The sequence below is a fragment of the Necator americanus genome, chromosome X (assembly GCF_031761385.1).
Source record: "Necator americanus strain Aroian chromosome X, whole genome shotgun sequence".
Taxonomy (NCBI): domain Eukaryota; kingdom Metazoa; phylum Nematoda; class Chromadorea; order Rhabditida; family Ancylostomatidae; genus Necator; species Necator americanus.
This window is the reverse complement of record NC_087376.1, coordinates 8549351-8570874: the sequence shown is the minus strand read 5'-3', so window position 1 is coordinate 8570874 and position 21524 is coordinate 8549351. Positions and strand designations below refer to the sequence as shown.

The 21524-nt window shown below is 38.4% G+C and overlaps 2 protein-coding genes across 2 annotated transcripts; one reads left to right on the top strand and one right to left on the bottom strand.

Annotated features, from left to right (window-relative positions):
- Nucleotides 1–1022: 1022 nt before the first annotated feature.
- Nucleotides 1023–18733, top strand: RB195_021870 (uncharacterized protein; the record flags this gene model as incomplete). The annotated part of the gene is made up of 7 exons (XM_064208798.1): nucleotides 1023–1082; nucleotides 4960–5070; nucleotides 9119–9160; nucleotides 13062–13181; nucleotides 16469–16591; nucleotides 16795–16871; nucleotides 18637–18733. 7 exons carry the CDS (start codon nucleotides 1023–1025, stop codon nucleotides 18731–18733), a joined length of 630 nt encoding a protein of 209 aa, XP_064064679.1.
- Nucleotides 18734–20248: 1515 nt separating this feature from the next.
- RB195_021869 (uncharacterized protein) lies at nucleotides 20249–20590 on the bottom strand (the record flags this gene model as incomplete). The annotated part of the gene is made up of 2 exons (XM_064208797.1): nucleotides 20249–20431; nucleotides 20513–20590. The coding sequence occupies 2 exons, from the start codon at nucleotides 20588–20590 to the stop codon at nucleotides 20249–20251; spliced, it is 261 nt and encodes an 86-aa protein (XP_064064678.1).
- Between the last annotated feature and the right edge of the window lie 934 nt (nucleotides 20591–21524).

Genomic DNA, 21524 nt, shown 5'->3' with positions numbered 1-21524 from the left:
GCACCCATAGTGTTCAGTATTCGGATTGAGATTCGGATTTTCATCCATGTATTAATGTTGTGTCTCTGTACATAAGCATAAATAAGTAAACATTCACGCCTACACTTTTTTTTCGGCTTGATTTTGGTGAAATCGTCAACACATGCATCTAGGACTACCCACAAAGCGATTGAGTTGTGTTTCAAAGAAAAAAAAAACTCAGCGTCTAGTCTCCCTTGCACTTGATTTGTTTACTTCTTGATAATTATTAATTTCTCTCATTCATTTCTAAGCGAATTTCTCGAATCACAGAAACTATTCATTTCAATTCAATAGGTTTTCGAGTATTAGAAGAGAACGCAACCAATATATTATATCCGCGTGCTCGGCGGTATTTAGTCCATTTATGGATGCACCGAACAAATTTCTGCTCAATCGGAATACGTCGGAGTCACGCAATAGTTTTGAAAGTTCACCTTGAGTTCATCTCTCACGCTATGTCATAGCTGGATCTCTCCTAGGATTCCTAGCAATGAATGCACTGCGTCGGTGTGACGTCAAAATTCCTACGAATAATTCAACGTCGCCTGCTTTCATCGTACACACATATGTGCTTATGAGAGCATCATGTTCAACTAGAAATGAGCTCTAAACTCTCGTACTCAGCGGGAGTTCGTTTTATCCTCAGACTCGTGTGCTTGTTGTGCGTATATGTGTGTGTACGTGGGCTTCGAGTGAAATATCGTCGCGCACACAACCAAATCCTCTCTGTTAACGTCCTCATCTTTTTATTTACACTCCATAACAGTTCTCAAGCACAGCTTTTCATTCTTTTGTTCTATCCATTCATTTCGGATTCTTCCAAATCATTCTCCAGCTATAAATGAGATTTTGATTTTCTTCTACCCTTCGTCTCCATTTTTCTGTTCTGTTCGCTGTTCAATTCGTTTACTCAAAATCTTCACAGAGCAAATCACTCAGCAATCAACGCCCATACTCTTCTTTGATTTCACCAACCACAACACTTCATCGGGTACCTCGTTATGAAGCCGAACATGCGTAAAAGATCGTCTATTTTTCAAGAAGTCGACTATTCCTTCACAGTAAGTTCCTCTATTCACATTAGCTATGACATCAAAATTTAATCGGCTCTTTTAGTTGTTTATTACTTCCGAGATGTAGTAGACGTGGTGACGCACGTACATGTATGTACGGAACTAGAAGTTATAAAATTACGTTTTTCTCCAAAATATTTCTACTACTTCCTGCTTATTTTCCGTACCAAGCAATAACTAATTCTTTGAGGATATCTTTGGAATTTTCCAGAAACATTTATTGTACTCACTAAAATGTCCGAAAGTTGTCTAACGTACACAGTTTTATTGTAATACTTCACGATTTTTCAAATTTTTTAAAAATAGGCTATTTTAGTAAGCAACCTCTAATCATCGCGGATTGTTCCAATTAGTAATTCGGTTCCATCTACAATTACAGGCCTTTGTCGTTGATTACTTGTGAATTCTTTACTTATCAATGGATTCGTTCTTTCCATTTTGAGAACTTTCACATTTTTATCTTTAAAAAAGGATGGACAGATGCTAAAATCTGTGGGAAGTATTGGTGAATTGGCTACACTCTCTCAATATCCGCTGAATTTGATACGCTTCGGATTTGAAGACAGCTGTCAGCTCTTGCTTCATATCCACGACAAACTTTTGATATTCCAGAGACTTCTCAGCGTTTTGGTTTGTTAAAACAACTTGAGAGAAGTTTTTTAACGGAAAAGTTGTTAGAAATGTTTTCATAGAACTTTGTCATTTTAAACTTTTGAAACCTTATCAGTAATTTTTTTGCAAGAAAAATATGAGAAGAAATAGAAATGAGAAATAGGATCAGCCTTTGGGAAAACACTACTACGTTATACATCTTTAATTTTTTTTATAAAATTTTTTCTTTTTCTGAACTGCAAACTTTACCTTCGAGATATATTTTTCCGATGATGTCAATTTTATTCGTCGATATTTTTTCACTATAAGCTTGATGAATTGCATGCAGTGCAGTGAAATGAACAGATTTTTTTTGTATTATAATAAGTAAGCAGAAGAGCCTAATTTTTGAAGTAGCCAAGATTTTACGTCCCACTTACGTCCCATAGGTTTGCTGTTGCAACCTATTGACAAAACGTATACGTTTAGCTTGCCTCATCTCAGCTGTTTTTGGCATCTATTTGAGAGTTTGTTTCTGTAAACGGTGTTGTTAGTTGAAATTGAACAATATGGGTCGAAACACAAACAAATCTGATTTAGTTCATTGTCGGAGCGCACGTGGTAAGCTCACCTTGTTCAATCTCATATGATTGTGTAAGTCCATCACATCTTATATGACTATTGCCATGATTAGTAGTGCGAGTGAGATTGCCTACGAGTACAAAACCGGAGAAATCCAAGTACATGAGAAGAATGACTATTCGCACAAAATATTTTAAAAAATAACTGCTCAAATCGTCTTGAATTCTCATACAAATTGATTACTATCTGAAACAGTAAGTCAACAAAAGAATCTTTTCAGGCGTTTCGCTCTTCAATTAATACATTACTGCTATTGACTATAATTTAGTTAAACTATGCCATCACGCATCTATCTCCTGATAATACAAGATGGATTTTCTGATTTTGGATTTTCTATCCAGGAAGGATTTTTTTTACAAATCTTACTGAATTAAAAATTATTTCGAAGTCTCATACCACTAAATGATGCCATTTTTGATGTGAGGGCAATTACCTGACGTGGATTAAGCAGCACTTCGCTGTAACATCGTCATTTTCGTTTTTTTTTTCTGGATTTGTTGCATGTTCTCTTATTAGAAGAAATTATTAGCTGTGAAATTCTTATGGATTTTAGAAAATTGCTTTGGCTAATAATTCAAACTTTGTCCTTTTGAAATAGATAGATTTCTTCGTTGTTAATAACTAAGCACGAGAAAAAAAAGTTTTTTTTTTGAAGAAGAAGATAAATTTCAGAACAACAAGGAAAAACTTAAACTAAAGTTCACATAAATTCATATACTAGCAATTCTTTGTGGAAATTTACTTGAGCAACACCCAGTTATTTCTGGATTTCGTAGCACTTGTAATGATAACTACTTCTTACGCCTATATTTCTACTGAATTCGCCTTACACCTTCGCTCTGCAAATGCAGCCAATCGTTTTGTACCCATAAGCTCGTTCTTTCATGCTGTTATTCCTGCTCTTTGTCTGTGAAAATTGCTTTTCATGTGGTAGCTCTGGGTGACAAATAGCAACAACAAATGAAGAATTTTGGTCGAGCAATTTCCTATCGGATAAATTCCAGACAGAAATCATTAATTTCGCAGAACACCTTGAAATTATTGGTTATAGAGGTAAAATTGTTAGTATAGAGCAAGCTCAAACTAAAATTATATTTATCGAATTTATTAAACTAAAGTTGTTAGTATAGAAATTTTAGTATTATTGGTATTATTATCACTACTAGAGACAGGAATAATAAGAAAAAATTTGTTCAGATTTTTTTTCGCAATAGGATTTTAAAACAGAATAAAATTTCGCAATGCTATCCATTGTACAGTTGTTACCTTAAATCTTTAATGAAAAACGGCTTTAGTCGCTAAATCGTACAACAACAGCGGTGAAAAAGAAGAGGGAAAAGAATAAAGAAACAAAAAAAATGAAATGAATACAAAAAAACGTAGAAATAAACATATGTTCACCATAAGCTTAATACTTTGAGTCAATAGCGATTTCGTTTCGTGATATAAATTCTAACCTACACAGATGATCGTAGTATTTTTCAAAAAAAAAAAGCCACGATGATCCGTGAAATGAAAAAAAAATCAAGCAAGACCAATTCATCGCCGAGGGACAACTACCTTGAAAACATCTTATTTCTGTAAATACACCTCTCAATTAATGCTTGCGCACACACGTAAGCCATCAATTTAGGGTTAGAGATTTTGAAGCACATTATATTACTGTTTATCTCTAAGCACCTGTGCAAATTCTAACGCCCATTAGTTGGTCACAAAAATTTTATCTATTTTTTTTTCTGAAAAAAGTCTATCGAAGTTTATGAGCAAAAAAAGCATAGGTATATGTTAGTAAATAGGCATTTGCAACTCCTGCATCTCTGTTATGACCCATAAAGTAGGTAGATTTGAAAGAAGATGAGCGCACTTCTGAACTTATTCCTTCTTTTCCGTTTTCCAAAAAAAAAAGCTGAATTTTATTTTTCAAGCAAGGCCTCAAAATTCAGGTACATCTTGTCAAATCACATGCAAAAATTTCCAAACATGATATTCGAAAATTGCAGTGCAACTCCAATAAGTCACTAGTTTTTCCAGTGAAGTTTCTCATCAATCACATAGAACGAGCATTTTGCTCCCACAGCTCGATAGGAGCAGTAGCGAGCGTTTTTGAGCAACCTTATTTTCAGGCGATTTATCTATGAATTCCCATGCATTCCTAATTTTCCTCGCAGTAATCAATAGTTCATACCAGAAAAAGATCTCTAAACTACGGAAACTGGAAGACATATAACGAAGAAGGAAAAAGGGCGAAATAGGTAGTAAAAAAAGGATTCACACATTCGAAGACCTGGAAAAAAGGTTATAAAAGAAAAAGGGCATGAACTTGTAAGAAACTATATACTGTTCTCTCGTATTTGACCTAAAGTAAGATGTGGAGCAATTTTTCCGGAATAACGGACCGAATAAAAAATCCGAAAAATGTTCATTATTCGACACTTCCATTCTTCAGTGAACGTTCAGTTTTTGTTCTGGTAAAATGGCAAAAATGACTCTACTTTTGTCTAATTGCTTATTTACTGAATTATTTTTTGTTATACCTTCAATATTTGTATTTCAGTAAACAGTTCGTTACATAAAATGATGCGAAAATGAGTTCAAATTAGAAAAAAATTTTATAAGTGGATTTCAATTTCAGGTAATGCTCTTGGGAGACAGCTGTACAGGAAAAACTTGTTTATTGGTACGTTACAAAGATGGTGCATTCCTGAATAACAACTTTATTTCCACAGTTGGAATTGACTACCGAGTGAGTTGAAATTTTCTGGAATACGAAAAAAACAACTTTGAACAAGTACTCTTCTGCTTTTCGAATAATTTTATTGAAGCGCTGGCTGAGCGAAAATATTGGTATTCTTCACTTGCGAAAAAAGCAAATCGTGGAGAAATAGTTGTTTTTACTCAACTTAAGTCGCAAAATCGATCAAAATTATAAATAAAAAACAGCTTTAAGCGAATTTTTGTCTGAATAGGATGCTCTTGAACTCATCCCTCATTATGAGTGAAACGTTAGGGAAAATTTTTGATGTTGAGTTCTTCACACTACTAGCTAGGATTTAGGATATAGTTTGCAAGTGTTATAGAGAAAAAGCGAAATAACGCCCACATATCGAAGAATCAGACGAACATCGGAGGTATCTGCTTCTCCAACAAAGCAACTCTTTACACTTGTAAAGTGATAAAATGAAGGCGCGTAACGTTGATTTTATTGCACGGATGAAATGAATGTTTATACTGCATATTATCCATACCATACAAACGAGATTTCATTTCTTCAATCCTATGTGTAAAGAGCAGCTTCGTTGGGTCAACTTATGTATGGAGTTCTTCCGTCGGTTCTGAATTCCTGAATTTGTAGAGGACGTTCGGACACTATCTATTGCTGGAAAGAGATCAGCATAGAAAACTCAAATGTTACTTTTAACTATAGCGAACGCTGAAGAAAAAAAGAAAAAAAAGAAAAAAAATAAACAACGCTGCACGTGGCATTTATGTCTACGTAGAAAAACTATCTCTGGCAGTATTTTATTCAAATTTGCTGTCCTTGATATGTACTTCAATATATTCAACAAAAGAATTATTACCATGTTTACGAATGATGACGATGCCCGTATGGATCCCAAAAAGTACAACTGAATTCAAAGACAAGTGAAGTTTGCGAGCAGTTAAGGCTGATGTATGCATAAACACTTGAGCGCACAAGGAAGAGGGAGAATTTCTTTTTTTTCGGCTGAAGGATGACATCTTTAGTGAGATAAGTTTTTGTATGACATTAATAAAATAGCACATTTTAGCTACACACGTATAGATGGGACATGTTCAAGGAGAGATTCGGTGTAGCTTCATTAGGAGATAGGACATAGTTTGTAATGATCGTGAGAAAAATACAAAACGATCACTCAAAATCCCAGAAGTAGATGGATTTCGAAGATCAGATTAGTCAGTAGGTGCGATGAAGCTAGTTTTTGCACTCGTGAGAATGATGGAATGATAATGTGTGGAATGAATTCCATCACTCACTCTGGTGTTGAAAGTTCGTTCGTCGACTAATCTTACCACTAATTTGCCACAGGTGTATTTCATTTCATTAATTAATTTTATGCATTTTCGTATAATCACATGTGCGGGTATGAAGAGCTGCTAGTGCACCTATTATCCTAATGCCCCAGTTCTGATCACATTAAATAGACGGAAGAGGTGTCAGCGTTAAGCAAAGATATTTTCAAACTACTTTCTGAATCCTAGTTGTTTACGTTAAGGAGAAAATCCAACATACATCCGAACTTTGTCTACTATTATGGGAAGCTCAAAATAGAGAACTTTCCCGAAGGCTACCCTTAGAACAGCAAGATATTCAATTTGTAAGAGATGATAGTGAACAATTTTTAAAAATCTTTAACTGTAGGGTAAGCTACGAATTCAAGAATTTACCACAAAATAAGCAGCGTGACTCTGGCACAACCGGTAGGAGGTTTGGCTGCGACCTCACGGTCGATGTTTCGAAACCGCCCTGCAGCCAACTAAGACATTCATCCCTTCATTCCGCGATCCATTGTATGAACCAACGGATGCTCATGAACCTCCGATCTGCAGTCAAACCTACATATGAACTATTGGCGCGTATGAAGTGGATTGATACACCAGAAACTTTATCCTTTTATCCTTTAACGGGTGTATGTACGAAGGATAGTGACTGTTGTTTCAATATCTTTAGTGGCGCAGTCGGTAAGGCGTGTACTGTAGCCGGCGCCAAACGCGCAACGGAGTGAGCGCGACGCAAAATCGATTAGAGCAGAGCCCAGGAAAGAGGGAATGTGCGTGCGTCCTAAGTAAGGCAAAGTATGCGTTGCGACAGAAGCATCGCGCTTCCCAGGTTGAACACGTTGATCGCTCAGTATAGAATTGATCTGATGGAAGTTCTATCGAAAGGAGATGTAGGGAGTTAATTAAATGTGAGCCAATATTGGATGGGGAGAGTTCTATCGAAAATTTTTGGAGATTGTTATCGGGAATAAAATCCTCCCATATTCAATTTCGCACAGCGTGGATGGCTGTAAGGAAGTGAATAATGAAAAAGCAGTGGGAAATAGTAGAATTTGTAGGAATTGAACATTCACAGCTATATAGTCGGGTCAATACGACATGAAACACGAGTGTAGTTGCGGTGCATTTGCGTACGCGCTCAAAACGGCGCCGTGGAGGCAGCAGTTGGAACCAAGTTGGGACCGTCGCAAACTACAGCGATGGGTGGTGCCAGCAATGGTTTCACCACGCACCTAGCCACTACGTTCCACCGAAGCACCTCAAAAGAAGCTGCGTACGCAATTGCGTAAGTGCTTCATGTCGTTTCGACCCTACTGTACCCGATAAGGGTGCCGAATGTATTCTGGCTGCATGACGTGTTACGTTCTCGACGGGGACGGACTGGTCTGCTTCATCTGGATTGCACCGATAAGCTTCGCCCAGCTTCCTTTTCTTGATAATTTGCCGTACTTTTTTGTGTAATTCATCATTAGGATTAGGACAATTTCACACTCGAATCGTAGCTTAACCGTTCCTGTTAGTAACGGCGCCACGGCCTTATCGATTCTCCTATCATCGATTGGCGCGCTCCAGTCCTATCTTTTCGAGAACGTAACGCGTCAGGTCGAAGGAATACTGTATATACCACAAGTTCGGTGGTTTCCTCGGAGCAGCACTTAGATAATTTTTTAGCTGCTGTGTTTTGCACGTTCAGCAACATTTTTTTTCTGCAACAGCAAACGGAGTTTTCTGAAGCCTTATAGAATTAGCACCATATTAAGGGCCAGAGAAATAATTGCAAACCGCGTACCCAAACACAATTTTTCCACTAGTTTTTATAAATTCAGTTGATGTTGTGTAGTAATTGTGGAGACGCAAGTTACAGTAATTTAAGTAGTTTTTCTGGATAAAACTGTCGAATAAACTTTCTGTAATGTGAGGTTAATACGCAAAATACATTTTCGGTTTGCAATTCAAAACAACTTCAACAAAAAATCTAGATGAGGGTCGTAGCGTAGAAATCATCCCAAGAACTTCAAGAGTGATATAATCCATCTTTTTCAAGAACCGAAGCAGAAAATCCCAACACCATAATATCCAAATCCAATAAACACTAGTCTACATAGAGTGTTGCACTACTGAAAATACTGGATCAGACTGCATTAGAGTGCGGTCAGCTGAAAATATTCCTTCAAAGTACTAGCTAACAATTTTACATTTCTTTTGCAAAGCATCGAGATTTATTTTATACAGTCAGCTTTTAATCATTGAAAGTAATCTATACACTCTCTTAGTCGATTGACTTAAATTTTAATTAACTAGCTGAAAAATTGAAAAAAAAACCGAAAAATGTTGCTTAGCCAACCAGTTCACAAAAATTCCATTCATCTCCTATAACTACCAATCGCTTCACAGCTAAATCGACAGCAAATGAACGTAAATTAGTGTCCTTTCCAGAAGTGCGAAAGTTCGACTTTCCTTGAATCTTGGCATAGAGATTGCAACTTGTTGATAGTCGAATTTAAGCAACAGCCAAGATTGTTAACAAATTTATTACGGCTAGTGTCCTTTCCTTTTTAACAAAATACAATATAACGAAACGTAATTTCCTTGAACTTTTCTAGAAGCACTCAGAATTTTGCTCTGTATGTATGTGCAACTATGGCAACTAAAATTTAACTTATTAAGAAAAACTTAATAAAATAATAAAATTAATAAGAAACTGAAATTCGATTCTTTAAATGATTTTCAGAAGTGATTGTTTTCACTTTCAGAACAAAGTCATCGAGATGGAAAGCAAGAAAATTAAACTTCAGGTGTGTTTCTTCCTTTTATCTGTGTTTCTCTGTTCACGCTAATACCGATATATATATATATATATATATATATATATATATATATATATATATATATATATATATATATATATATATATATATATATATATATACGCCCCCGCGAATATGTATACAGTCTCTGACAAAGATTTTGCTCTACTGGTCGCTGCATACCGATCGATAGATAGAAATAGTCATCTTCTGCTGGTGATACGGTCGACAAACGTAGCAAAATTTTTGGCAGAGACTGTACTCATCTGCATAGAAAGACAAAGAGCACAATATTTCAACCAGATTAAGTGAAATGGACAAGACACGACTAAATAGAATAAATACAGCTTCTTACGTAACAAATGATGTAATTTGTAGTCCAAACATATGTCGATTTAAAACTGTTCGTTTCTATCCCTGAAATTTCCCTTATTTCTGGAGTTCTGGAAGATTTTCTAGTGTCTTTTTGATTGAGGACCGTAATCTTTTGATCCGGATCTAGTTTTTAAAAAATCTCTCATGGATTTCCATGATTTTCTCTCATTTCTGTGACATTGTTGTAAAATTAAGAGGATTATGGAAGTGAAAGTTAGTTTACTTAGCAAAATCATAGTATCCTATCTTCAGGGGAAGTTAAAGGGAGCCTATCACGAATCTGTCGTGGTGAGGAAATCCGCGGGTGAAGTGGAGACTGGATTGCAGATTTTGGGATCCGGTGTGGTCCATTAGAACTCTCGCTTATCGTTGTAGAAAAAACCGCGTGGAAGACGACGTTTTTCAATACGATTTTAGTCGGAACGCGCCGCATCCACGTGCGAGCGGTCGGAAGCCAGTGAGTTCTCTTCGACAGCCTATTCAAGTGAAACCAATGAATAAGCTGCTGAGGGGACCGAAACATGTATATAGGAGGAGTGTTCTAACGTACCTCATTGGAACTAGAGCGGTTCCCACAACGATTTTTTTCAGGAGGATTAGGGAGAGCTAGGCCAAGGTCCGAGACCCGGAGTAGTTCTCCGGATCCCGCGATCCACAACCTCTCTAGCTTTTCTCTCTTACCACATCAGATTCGTGGTATGCTCCGTTCAAATACACTTTCACGGATGTACAACGGATAATAGTTAAGGTACAACGGAACATAGAAGAAAGAGTGCAAATACCATATCACTAGTCAAAGTCACTGTCAATGAAGTGATATCACTTTAAAGTGGAAAAGAAAACTTCCCTGCTGAAAAATTTGGATATGTCATTAATCATTTTATTACTTGCTGATTTTTCCTATGGTTATCTACGGCAACATGATTAATCCGTTGCCAGCGGCAATGAATCTGTAGTTTTTGTCGTTCACATCCTTTCGCGTGACACCGATGGGTGCTACGTGGGAGCGAGCACACATCACACGCTACCGCCGTATTCCCACGTACGTCCGCAGTCCTCAGGATCGATTGTTCGAATGCGTGTGTGAAAATGAACCATAACACCATTTTCTGGAATGTTTCTCCTTTTATCATGATTCTAACGTTGATTTTTAATAAGTAGAATTTTTCTGTAGAATGCTTGAAGTATTTCTTTCTTTCTGCATTTTACTTCCCGGGTGATTTTAACGATGCTGTGAAATACTTACCCCATAATAACGTTGGAGTTTGAGGAAGTAGCTTGGATGGGAAAAGACTTTTATCCGGTTCTTTGGTTGGGAAGCAGAGGTTTTTTTTATTTTACGACTTCCAAGAGCAGCGAATTATGCCAGGAATATATGCTATCTTAATCCTTTGTTTTTTTTGTTTTCTTCTGTTCGAACTCAACGTGGTTTTTTCTGTTCAAAATTCGGCTCGATACTACAGTCGCATTGAAAACAACTGATTACTACGCTGCCTTCCATCGTTGAGCGTCTGGAAGTTTAGAAGTGAGCGTCCGGTAACGAAGACGCTGAAGGTGATCGACAACCGCACGCAGCACGGACACCAAGCGTTCTTGATCCGACTGTAGTTATGTGTTCAAAGGCCAGATTTCTTCCGGAAATGCCTCGAATTCCATGCACTCATGCATTATTATAGCTTCATAGTAAGGTTTCCGCCGAACTGTAGATAAATTGGCCTGGTGTAGCACAGTGGTGAGAGGCCATCATTTCTGCGGACACAGTCGATGTTTCGAAACCGTCCAGTGCCGACCAAGCCTTCAATCACGTCGAAGTCGATGAGTTGGTGCTAGATTTTTTGAAGGAATAAAGACACTGAGTTGATGTATCGTCTAACTTCGCATGTCATTGTGTGAGCCTCCACCGACTGTTACAAATCTGAAATGAGGTCAAGCACGCTGGTGATAAAGGGATTGATAATAATCCAGAATTTTGCCATATTTCTGTGGACAAGAAGAAAATATGTCGTCACACAAATTCATCTTCCATAGCGGTCCGCCATAGAGGGACAAAAAAGGTGCATAACCGTGCACTCAGTAAACGTTTGATGTTGTTACTTTAGCTGATGTTGTCTTAATTTTCCGTGACACATGTTGAGGCATTTCGTCGGCGATCCATGTGCAGCAGGCAGCATAGCACGACTCTGAGGTGGTGTGGAATTCAGGTGGAGTATCCGTATACGGGTTCTTAGATTATGGAGGCGGGAGTAGTTCCGCTCATCTCTCCCTGCATCACCGCAAACAAGCATCTCCAGAATGCTGTTTTGTACGACGCCATCTATTGCAACGCTCCACCCCTTGCGCCGCCTCCGCCCTGGGATTCGTCGAAAATCAATTCGGATTGCTCCGATAGGCGGTAAGGGACGTGCAAAGGTTGCGCGCTGCAATAGAAGACATCGTACAAAACAGCATTCAGGGGCCGGCTGCTTGCAGTGATTCAGCGAGAGATGAGCGGAACTACCCCGGTCTCCATAATCTACGACCCCGTATACGGATATTCCACCTGAAATCCGTACCATAACAGATTCGTGATATGCCTTTAATCGGTGAGGAGCAATGGTTTGTCGATTGAGACAGGGCACTGGGGAGAGGAAGTGTGTGTCACAAGGATCACAAGGAGAACAAACGTATACCGCGTTTGATGCGACACGGTTGTGCGGTTGAACATGGCGGTAATGTGTGGGCGTCTTTCAGCATTCTTGCCGTACCTGCTCTACCCAGTGCAAGGTTTTCTTTTCGAAATCTGCCAAAAATAAATCAGGAAGAATTTGAACAGGCTCAACCTCTCTGCAACTATGTTCGAAGGATTTCATCCTCAACGACAGAGAAGCTCTTCATGTTTGGATTCCACCGTATCCTCTTAGTAATACTCTCTTTGTTCTGCGCTTCCGCACATTTTAGTGTAAATATAAAAGGTAGCATAGATATAAATAGTAAGGATAAAGGACAAAGTTTCTGGCGTTAATCAATCCACTTGGGATGCGCCACCACGTTTACTTCAATTCAGAATCGTTTGAGGTTTATGAACTTGTGACTGGTCTATACAATAACTTTCGGTGGCTAGCCGATGTGCCAAGTCAGTGTTTTTATCCTCCCAGACAAGTCTGGTACCAATTTATGCACCTCGGAGGGATGAAAGAGTTGGTGAGCACTAGGGCGGATTCGAACCCCAATCGATCGTGCAGGAAGCGGAACCTCCTACACCCGCCCTAATATAAGTAGTAAGTAATAATAAATATAAAGAGGCACATAATTAGTAAGCAACACCTACACGCAAATGAAATACTTCCCGTAACCATCGCACCCGAAGTTCCATATCAGAAAAAAAGGATTAAAGATGTACTTCTCATCCATAAAATACCAGGAACATTACTGTTCAGTTCAACTGGAGATCGAAACGTTTACATAACTTTATTAAACTGTACACATATCACATATATCCAGAAAAATAATACATTTGAATCACTGTAACTTCCAGATATGGGATACGGCCGGTCAAGAACGATTTCGTTCCGTTACTGCCGCATACTACCGAGATGCAGATGCATTACTACTTGTATTCGACGTTTCGAATCGAGGAAGCTTTGAAAATGTCCGGGTAAATACGTTTAGGAGATTATTTTATTATTTTACTGACTAAATTAAGCTATTTGAACTGCGGTCAAGAATTTTATACTCTTTATTTTACTCTTTAAACTTATTTATTAAGATCGATAATAAATTTGGCATATAGCTCAAGCAACATACGAAATCCAGGATTGATATGCATTCAAAACTGTTGAACCATAGCAGTACTACTGTATGACGAAAGTTTCGCTTGAATTTTCTATTACTCAGAGATTATTCTCAGCATCAACGTAGTTCCTCAAATTTGAGAATCGGATTCCTCCTTTGTCGTTCCCCCACATACGCTTTTATGATTGACCTACTCAACCGTATAGGAGACCAAAACACGCAGCATGCTGCCGGTTTGATTACAGCTACTTCCATCTGTCGTTCATTTCCTGCAATAAAGATCGTTGAGAGTGCCTACGCTTGAGTCAAATCGTTGTTTGAATGAGGAACCACTTTAGCCATGTGCGCTTGAATAAGTAGGGAATCGTTTGGTGATAATAGTAGCGATGCCACCCACGCAGAACAGACTTAATCCTCTGTTATCCTCTGTTGCAAATATTTCTTGCGAAGTATCCTAATCTATTATGGTTAAGAAAGGGTAGAGGCTTTCCTGGATACCCTTGTTTTTTTTCTATTATGTAGAACAAAGAGTTAAGATTGCTAAAGGTATTTTGTTTTGGCCTACGTTTCAGCCTCTTCTGACCGTAAACGACCAAGGACGTACTCAATCTTTCCTCCCAACCACCCCGTTCATCGTTCCAGAAGTTACCATTCAGAAAGAAACTAGATTAATAAAGTGGACTAAAGAATCATAAAACCGCTAAAATTGCCTTAGTATTCGGATGACCACAGTGCTAACGAACTGCTGTCCAGCGGAGTTGTTTCGCTAAAAGGAACTAGGATGCCAACAGCATCAGATTCCATGGACTGAAACCCACATCATTCACGGTACAGGCGCACGTCGTCGCAGATCCCGAAGATACGTTCTCTCCTTATTTTCAATTCTCTGGATTAAGCCCATTCTCAAAACGTTTCCAACGTTCTGCGAACAACGATTTCGACGCCGAGCGACAAGTTCGAGACAACTATTTCAAACGGATGGTAGTCATCACCTTGTATATATGCGATGAGCTTTAAGTGAAGTGAATACCTCAGTTTTGCCGTTTTTTTCCATCCATTTTTTAACTCAATTGCACATTCAATTTCCGAAATATTTTGTTATTCACACGCATAATAAGTGATAATAATAATAATAATACAAACTACATTCAAAGTTCGTGCAATCTCCGTTCCTGTCGAATTGGTGCACTGCACATTAAGGTATGTTAAAACATGTGCGGTATCCAATTTCGGACCTGCAGCTTTAGTGGATTTGTTTTGGATTCCCTGGATATTTGTTGTAACCTAATAGTGCATCGCAGAAACGGATTTCTTATGAATCTCAGCACGGATATTATTTCCAAATCGGGTTTAGACGCATCAAAACTCGACGTATAAAAGTATGATAGCAGAAATGTGGTAGAATCTGAAAGAGTTTAAGGGGATGAAGTTCGCTTTCACTACGTTCTTAGTGATATTTTGTTACAAGCGGATTATATGACAGACAGATCACCGTATCAAATTTCTCTCTATGACGTTCTAAAATCTTTCCAGTCAGTCGTCTGGATGTTTATTCACTTTTCTATGGTATTCAAAGAGATTAATCAAAAAACTTCGACATCATATGCTTACATTTTGCGTAGGTTTGATCAAAAAATAGCGAATTACCTGAACTGATCTTTCTAAACTCTCGTATTCGATGCACTTCGGTGGATTTAAAGGCATCACCCCACGAATCTGGAGTGGTACGGATTTCCGGTGGAGTATTCGCGTACGGGGTCGCAGAATACTGAGAAGAGGGTGATTCCGTCCATTTCTTCCTAATTGCCGGAGAAGACGGCCCGGACGATACGACTTCGAGCGTTCCTTTTTTCCACAAGGAGTTCGATTGGAGCGCGCCAGCCTTGTGCACGCGCGCATCTTCTCGGCCGTTTTTTATGGCAATTAGGAAGAAATAGACGGAATCACCCCCTCTCCTTAATCTACGATCTTGTATACGAATACTCCATCTGAAATCCGCACCACCTCAGGTTCGTGGTATGCTGCCTTTAAAGGAGATGTCTTTTTTGGTGGGACCAAGTCTTACCGTCGTCTGCAATTTTAAAGCCGCAATCTGCTGCAGTGATTCGCCGAGAACCTCCTGCGAACCGCGCTGCAATGTACGTAACCGATTATGCGATATTGCACCACAAAACGAAACCTTTTCACGAGTATCCACTTTTTATGAATGACTTTCTCCTTAGCACAAATTTCATTTGAGATTTGTGCGAGCGCCAACTTTATTTTCTAGAAGAAAATCATCATTACAGTTACTTACGAATGTGGATATACTGCAAATCTTAGGTCGAACCCCTAAAAAAATTCTCTAGGAAAGCTTGGATAAGTTTTCGTAGAAATTTCCGGGATAAGAGCTCTTGAGCATTGCTGGGAGGTACCGGCCATAATTTCTGCATATGGCTTCTCGTAGTTTCAGAATGCAGAATTACTTTCTACTAGCATTCCAGAGGAGTAATTTGTGATAGTTTGATCTAGTGTGTAGCACACTGGAAAAAAGCTCCAATTAAATATGCTCCATCGATGTTTCTACACTACTCTGATCCAACCATACCCGCCCTTCATCTCTGCGGTATCGATAAATTGGAGTCGGAAAACACTAAGGATAGAAATTTAATTGATTGTTGGCCCTCAATGTCATTGTGTACATATGACATACGTTTTCATTTAGATCCACGATTCCAAAATGAGGACATGTGCATTTGTGCATTTTAAAGAGATTTATCGACAGCAACCACTTCATCCTTCCATTTTTCTTTTTTTTTAAATCTTTTATCATTTGTGGATATAGCACCGTAGGTATTGAACCACTGAGAGTTGTAATTCGAGTCTTTGAAATTTATGTAGCTTTGTACACGGATCGTGTGGATGTTGCTAGGAAGGAACCAGGCTTCGATTCATGAATTATGCACGGCGTAGTGGTGCCTGCGTCGATTTGAGTTCAGTATGCATTACATGGTAACGGGAATCGGGCCACAAGCAAAAGGCTTAAATAACAGCACATATGATATAAAAGAATAGTGATATAGTATAGTGGAGTTTAGACATTTGTTGTGCATTTCCTATTAGTTTTGATTTTTTAAAGTATTTTTTTTCAAATGATGGAAAACTTTTTAGAACTGGCTGGCACAGATCCGAGAATATGGGAAAGAATCTGTACAAATTACATTAGTTGGGAACAAATGTGATCTTGGATCATCACGAACTGTTAAATCTGATGAAGCACGACATTTAGCAGTGGTAAGTGTATTATTTGAAGGAACCTATGCATAATAATTTATCTAAACGATCCTAAAACTAAGCGTGTGTATGTTTAAGGGAGTAAGAGGAGGTTGACATGTATGTGAAAGTATAAGTCACAGTGCAGGGTCTCCTCACTTTTTTTTTCTAAAGGAGAAGATTATTGAACTCAGAACTAAACTAAATTCATTAATTTTTTTCAGTCCTATGGTATTCCCTATATCGAAACGAGCGCTAAAACAGGTCACAACGTCAACCAAGCATTCGTTGATATAGCACGGTGAGGAAATTTTATTTCATTCTGTAACGAATGGATAGTCTGAACAGTTTTGCTCACTTTGAAGTAGACTGAACTTCTCAACACTGATTCTTAGCCTTTCTGGACAATTTGTGATAGGATCTTCTGCGAAAAGACGAAAACATTAGATAACGTTGCATCCGTTGTCTTATTTATAGCGGGCAAAGTATCCAAAGTCCATCGTAACCATGTTTGCACAGAGTTTCCTCTTGCAATATTCTTACAAGCGTGTGGGGATCAGTTCTCGCCCTATATAACAGCATGTACCGTCAGTTTCTGCCAGTTTTCTCGTTTGTTTAGTTAAAAATCTGGAAAATCCTGTCTTCGCGGAAGGGATATATGTTCGTTTACGACTTCTTTGTTGCAAGAACTGAGTGGTCATATATCACTACTAATAGAATGTCGAGGACGATTTTTTCGGATAAAGAAGATATGCGGATAAACCCATGGTAAACCCACAACATACATCAAGGTCAAATCAAGGAAACACCGGTTTTTATTAGGTTAACAATAGAGATTCAATGTTCCTTTCGGTGCAATAGGGATTATTTTCGATTATATTGAAGAAGTCTAGAAGAGCTTTTGGAAGAACTTTCGGATCCTGTACTTTACATAACGGTAAAACTTAATCTCATCCTTCTTATCCGGAAAATAGCACTGCTCATAGATTTTTTCGCGGCTTCGTGATGACGTGACAGTTCCTACAACAACAAAAAAAACATTAAAAACCTGAGTTACTGGAAAAAAATATGAATACCCTGCTTGTGTGTACTGAACAGAATTCTTTGAATCTAAGAGGCCACATTAACTTCTCTGGAGGAAAGATCCTGGAAAATCCATGCGCAACACTATTTGTGGCGATTCTAGTTTTGAGTAACAATTCCTCAATATTCGCACAAGCTAAAGGACCACACTATTCAAATATGTGCACCTTCCAAATACTCCAGACCCACCATCTACTGGCACCTTCTATTCAAGTTGTTTGTTTAATTTGGAGAGTCACACGATTGGGTACGGTGCTTTCGATCGGTTGGTGCTTTGGATAGCGAATATTATAATATACATTATTTTGGAAAAATTACAAATAATTTAAAATAAAAGAATTTTACATGATTTATTCTTGAATATTCCTGGAGGCTTCTATTAACACCGACTCAGTGAGGAAAGAAGAAGATTTCTTTACTTTAACAAACTTCATCACAGTCTAAAAAATTTTATTATGGTAAAAAAGTTATATCAACAAGTAAACATACTTTCTGACGCCTGCAATAAAAAATCACTCTTTTCGAAGCAATTTTCACAGTTCACTATGCTATGTAAACAATAATACACATCAATAAGCAGTTGTAAAACGTAAATCTTCATCTATTTTCTAAAATTATTTTTATTGCAAAGGAGGATTTCCGAGAAATTTGGTACTCATTTCTAAATTCTGCATCCAGAACGCGTTTTCTGCCCCCTAAGAGAAGAACGTAAAAGCTGAACAAAAGCCTTGAAGGTAAATTCGTCGATGAAAGCGCTAGAAATAACTTTATCCGTGCAAGCGTTTTACGATACTCATTTTCATATCTCATAAAGCTGATAATTCGGCTCAGCTTTCTGTTTTCTTCAACAGTTGCCATGCAACAAATCTCCTTGGATAACGGAAAACCATTGTGCTAAACAGGCAAATTAAGCATTCCCTGTATATGAAAGCTAAACGCACATTGACATCGTAGTGATCGACATTATATTAAATTATTTACAGGCGACTAATTGCAAGTTCAACTGGAGAAAAATATGGTGAAGTTGTGGATTTGGCAACATCAGATACGAAATGGAATTGTTGTTATGGTTCTTATTGAGGAAATACAATGTTATATAAAGATTATTAAATTCTCTGACATTTGTTTGATCTACATTTTACACTGAGAAGCCAATGAATTCCATGAAGCACTTTATGTGCACACACTCAGAAAAACTTTGTATACTGTAGAAATGGTATGTTCTATACAAATCAGAACAATTCATTGTTGTTTAGTTCTATTCAACGAAAAGTTCTGCATGAAAGGATCATTCATAAAGTGCAGATACCAGGAAGATGACGAAGAAAACTGTGGAATGTTGTGATCCAGCTACTTGTACCGTGTGCCCTTGTTGTATTCCTAGAAATTGACCAAATTTCTGCAGGATGAGCTCCATATTATACAATAAACGATTTCGAACGATTTTTCGCTCACTCACAATTTGAACACACAAACTAGTAGAAGTTGTAGAATTTAGAAGAAAAAAAAGCTTAAAAATCATAGCAAGGAAATCCTTGTCATATTTCAGTACCGATTCGAATTACGAATACTGTGACCTTTAATGGGATTTGATGAGGTTAGTACGGCCGACAATGATGACCCGATTACTAGTCATGAATGGGTGGTGATGGAAGAATGTTTGGTGAAAAGCGAAGATTCTTGCCGTCGGTCTCGATGTACTTGTACGTTCTGACGCAAGCGGCGCAAATCTTACTGCACTATCGAGCGAATCGTCCGTTTACAGGTGTTCTTAGGATTCTATTGTTCGAATTTTCGTTATTTTAGAGACCGTAGACTGGAGTGGGATTCGTTGAAACTGGTAAGAGAACACTAAAGATAGAGTAAAACCAGTTTAAAACACTCTTTGGAGGAAATTTACTGAAATTGAGCCAGATCTTTAAGAAAACAACGATTTCCCGCTGTCCTCTCTCTAAGATGGAGCCTCTCGTTCATGTAGGAAGGCTCCCTCCAAAAAAAAAAATCGCACCTACTAAATGATGAGCATTAGCGGCTTGTATCCGCCCAAATTTCTTAACGTGTTACATTCTATAACGGGAAAATTAACGAGAATTCTTCTGGATGTATGCACTTTTGTTCCCATATGCGATGCCTGTTCTTCCCATAATCATTTCAGCCCTCACATGACTCCGAAAAGAGAAACATTGATGAATTTCCAATAGTTTTCAACGGGAAATAGTTTCACTCGTCTTGTTCCACGGAGGGAAGCACGTATTTTCGCGACAAACATATTGTCATCGGTCTATTACTGTCTCTTTAACTGTAAGTATGGTTCGAATCAATGCAAAGAAACATTTTCGGAACGTTAAGTGTCGGTAAAAGTAAATGAGTGAAAACGTTGACGTTGGCCAAACCTCAAATGATGGGGTGCTGTATTTCGGAGAAATTTGCTGCACATATGAATATTTCGGCGGGCGATGACCGCTGAAAACCACTTGTGCAGCAAGTTTTGCGATATCTGCGGTAGATACACTACTACCGTACACCGCATAGGACATTATGCAGGGTTGTTCGAACGATTACAGAAGCAGTTCTTTCTCCCCTGACTTTCCTCGTTTAGTTGTTAGTCTCCTGTGAAAGAGTCGCCCATAATTCCTTCGCCTCGTCATAGCGGTCTTGTTTAACATCGACACACTCCGCCGATCCACATGCTGCTTCGAACGTATGGCCACCAGCGCACATACATTCCACGCCCTCCCTCGTTCGCTGACGGTGGTCTGCGTATCCGCCGCCGACGGTCTGTCTAACATCGATTGCAGAAATTTCGCTGCGTACGCACCACGCTGACTATCAGCCCCAATCGCTGGTCGCTTCAGCAACCTTTTCAGCCTCTCGCACCACACTAGGCTCACCTCCCAGAGAGGCAGACAAGCAAATTTCTGGATCGACGCTGAACATTCTAAAGATCGCTGGAAAATCATCAAGAACGAGTATTTTTAACCTGGTCAATGAATACTCGGGCTAGATTCAAGTCCTTCTATAGATTTGAGCTACACCAACATGTTAGTTAGTTTGGTTAAATTCTTACAATATGTAGTAGAGAAGATCAACAACTACTCAAATATCACGTGAAAATAGGACTACATCAGTTTATCATCGATAAGGCGACTGTATTGTGTGTGAGCGTGTGTGTGTGTGTGTGTGTGTGTATGTTTAGTACGTACTACACTTCTATTGTGTCACTATGAAGTTCTTACCAGTTGCGATACTTTATTTTCTCTCCGTTATCATTACAGCAACACGTTGCTTCTACGTTACTTACTATACATTTTTTTCTCACTTGATTACAACAAAATTTCACCAATTGAATCAAATAATTCCCACGGAAATCTCGTCCATTTCGATGATTTTTTTTTTCCGAAAAACATGTGTGTACGCATTCATCTATAAATCGTCTATCGATACTTTGATCGTTGATCTTCACACATTTGTCACCCATTTTGGTTGTTCAGCCATGGTCACTTCGCATTTTTACAACTCCCTTCGATTTCTCCAGGAAATTTCACACTTTCCTAGCATTCGTTTTCGAATTTTCGACAAATCATCGATGATGAGTCGAACGTCTTTCGTACATTCGATAAAGTATCTGTAGAATTTTCTTGATCACATCAAAGAGATGATTTTTGTGATACCGCCGGTTATGATCCATGATCTGTGTCTTGATGTCTGGGACCACGCACACACACATTGATTCATCCATCACCTGTTAACCTCATTATTATCGATTTTCTTCACTAAACGAATCAATACGTCAACAGGCATACCACCTCCTTCGAAGGTCGCCTACTAAACAGACCACACACAACGTTCTATTTATTCAAATCTTTCTCTG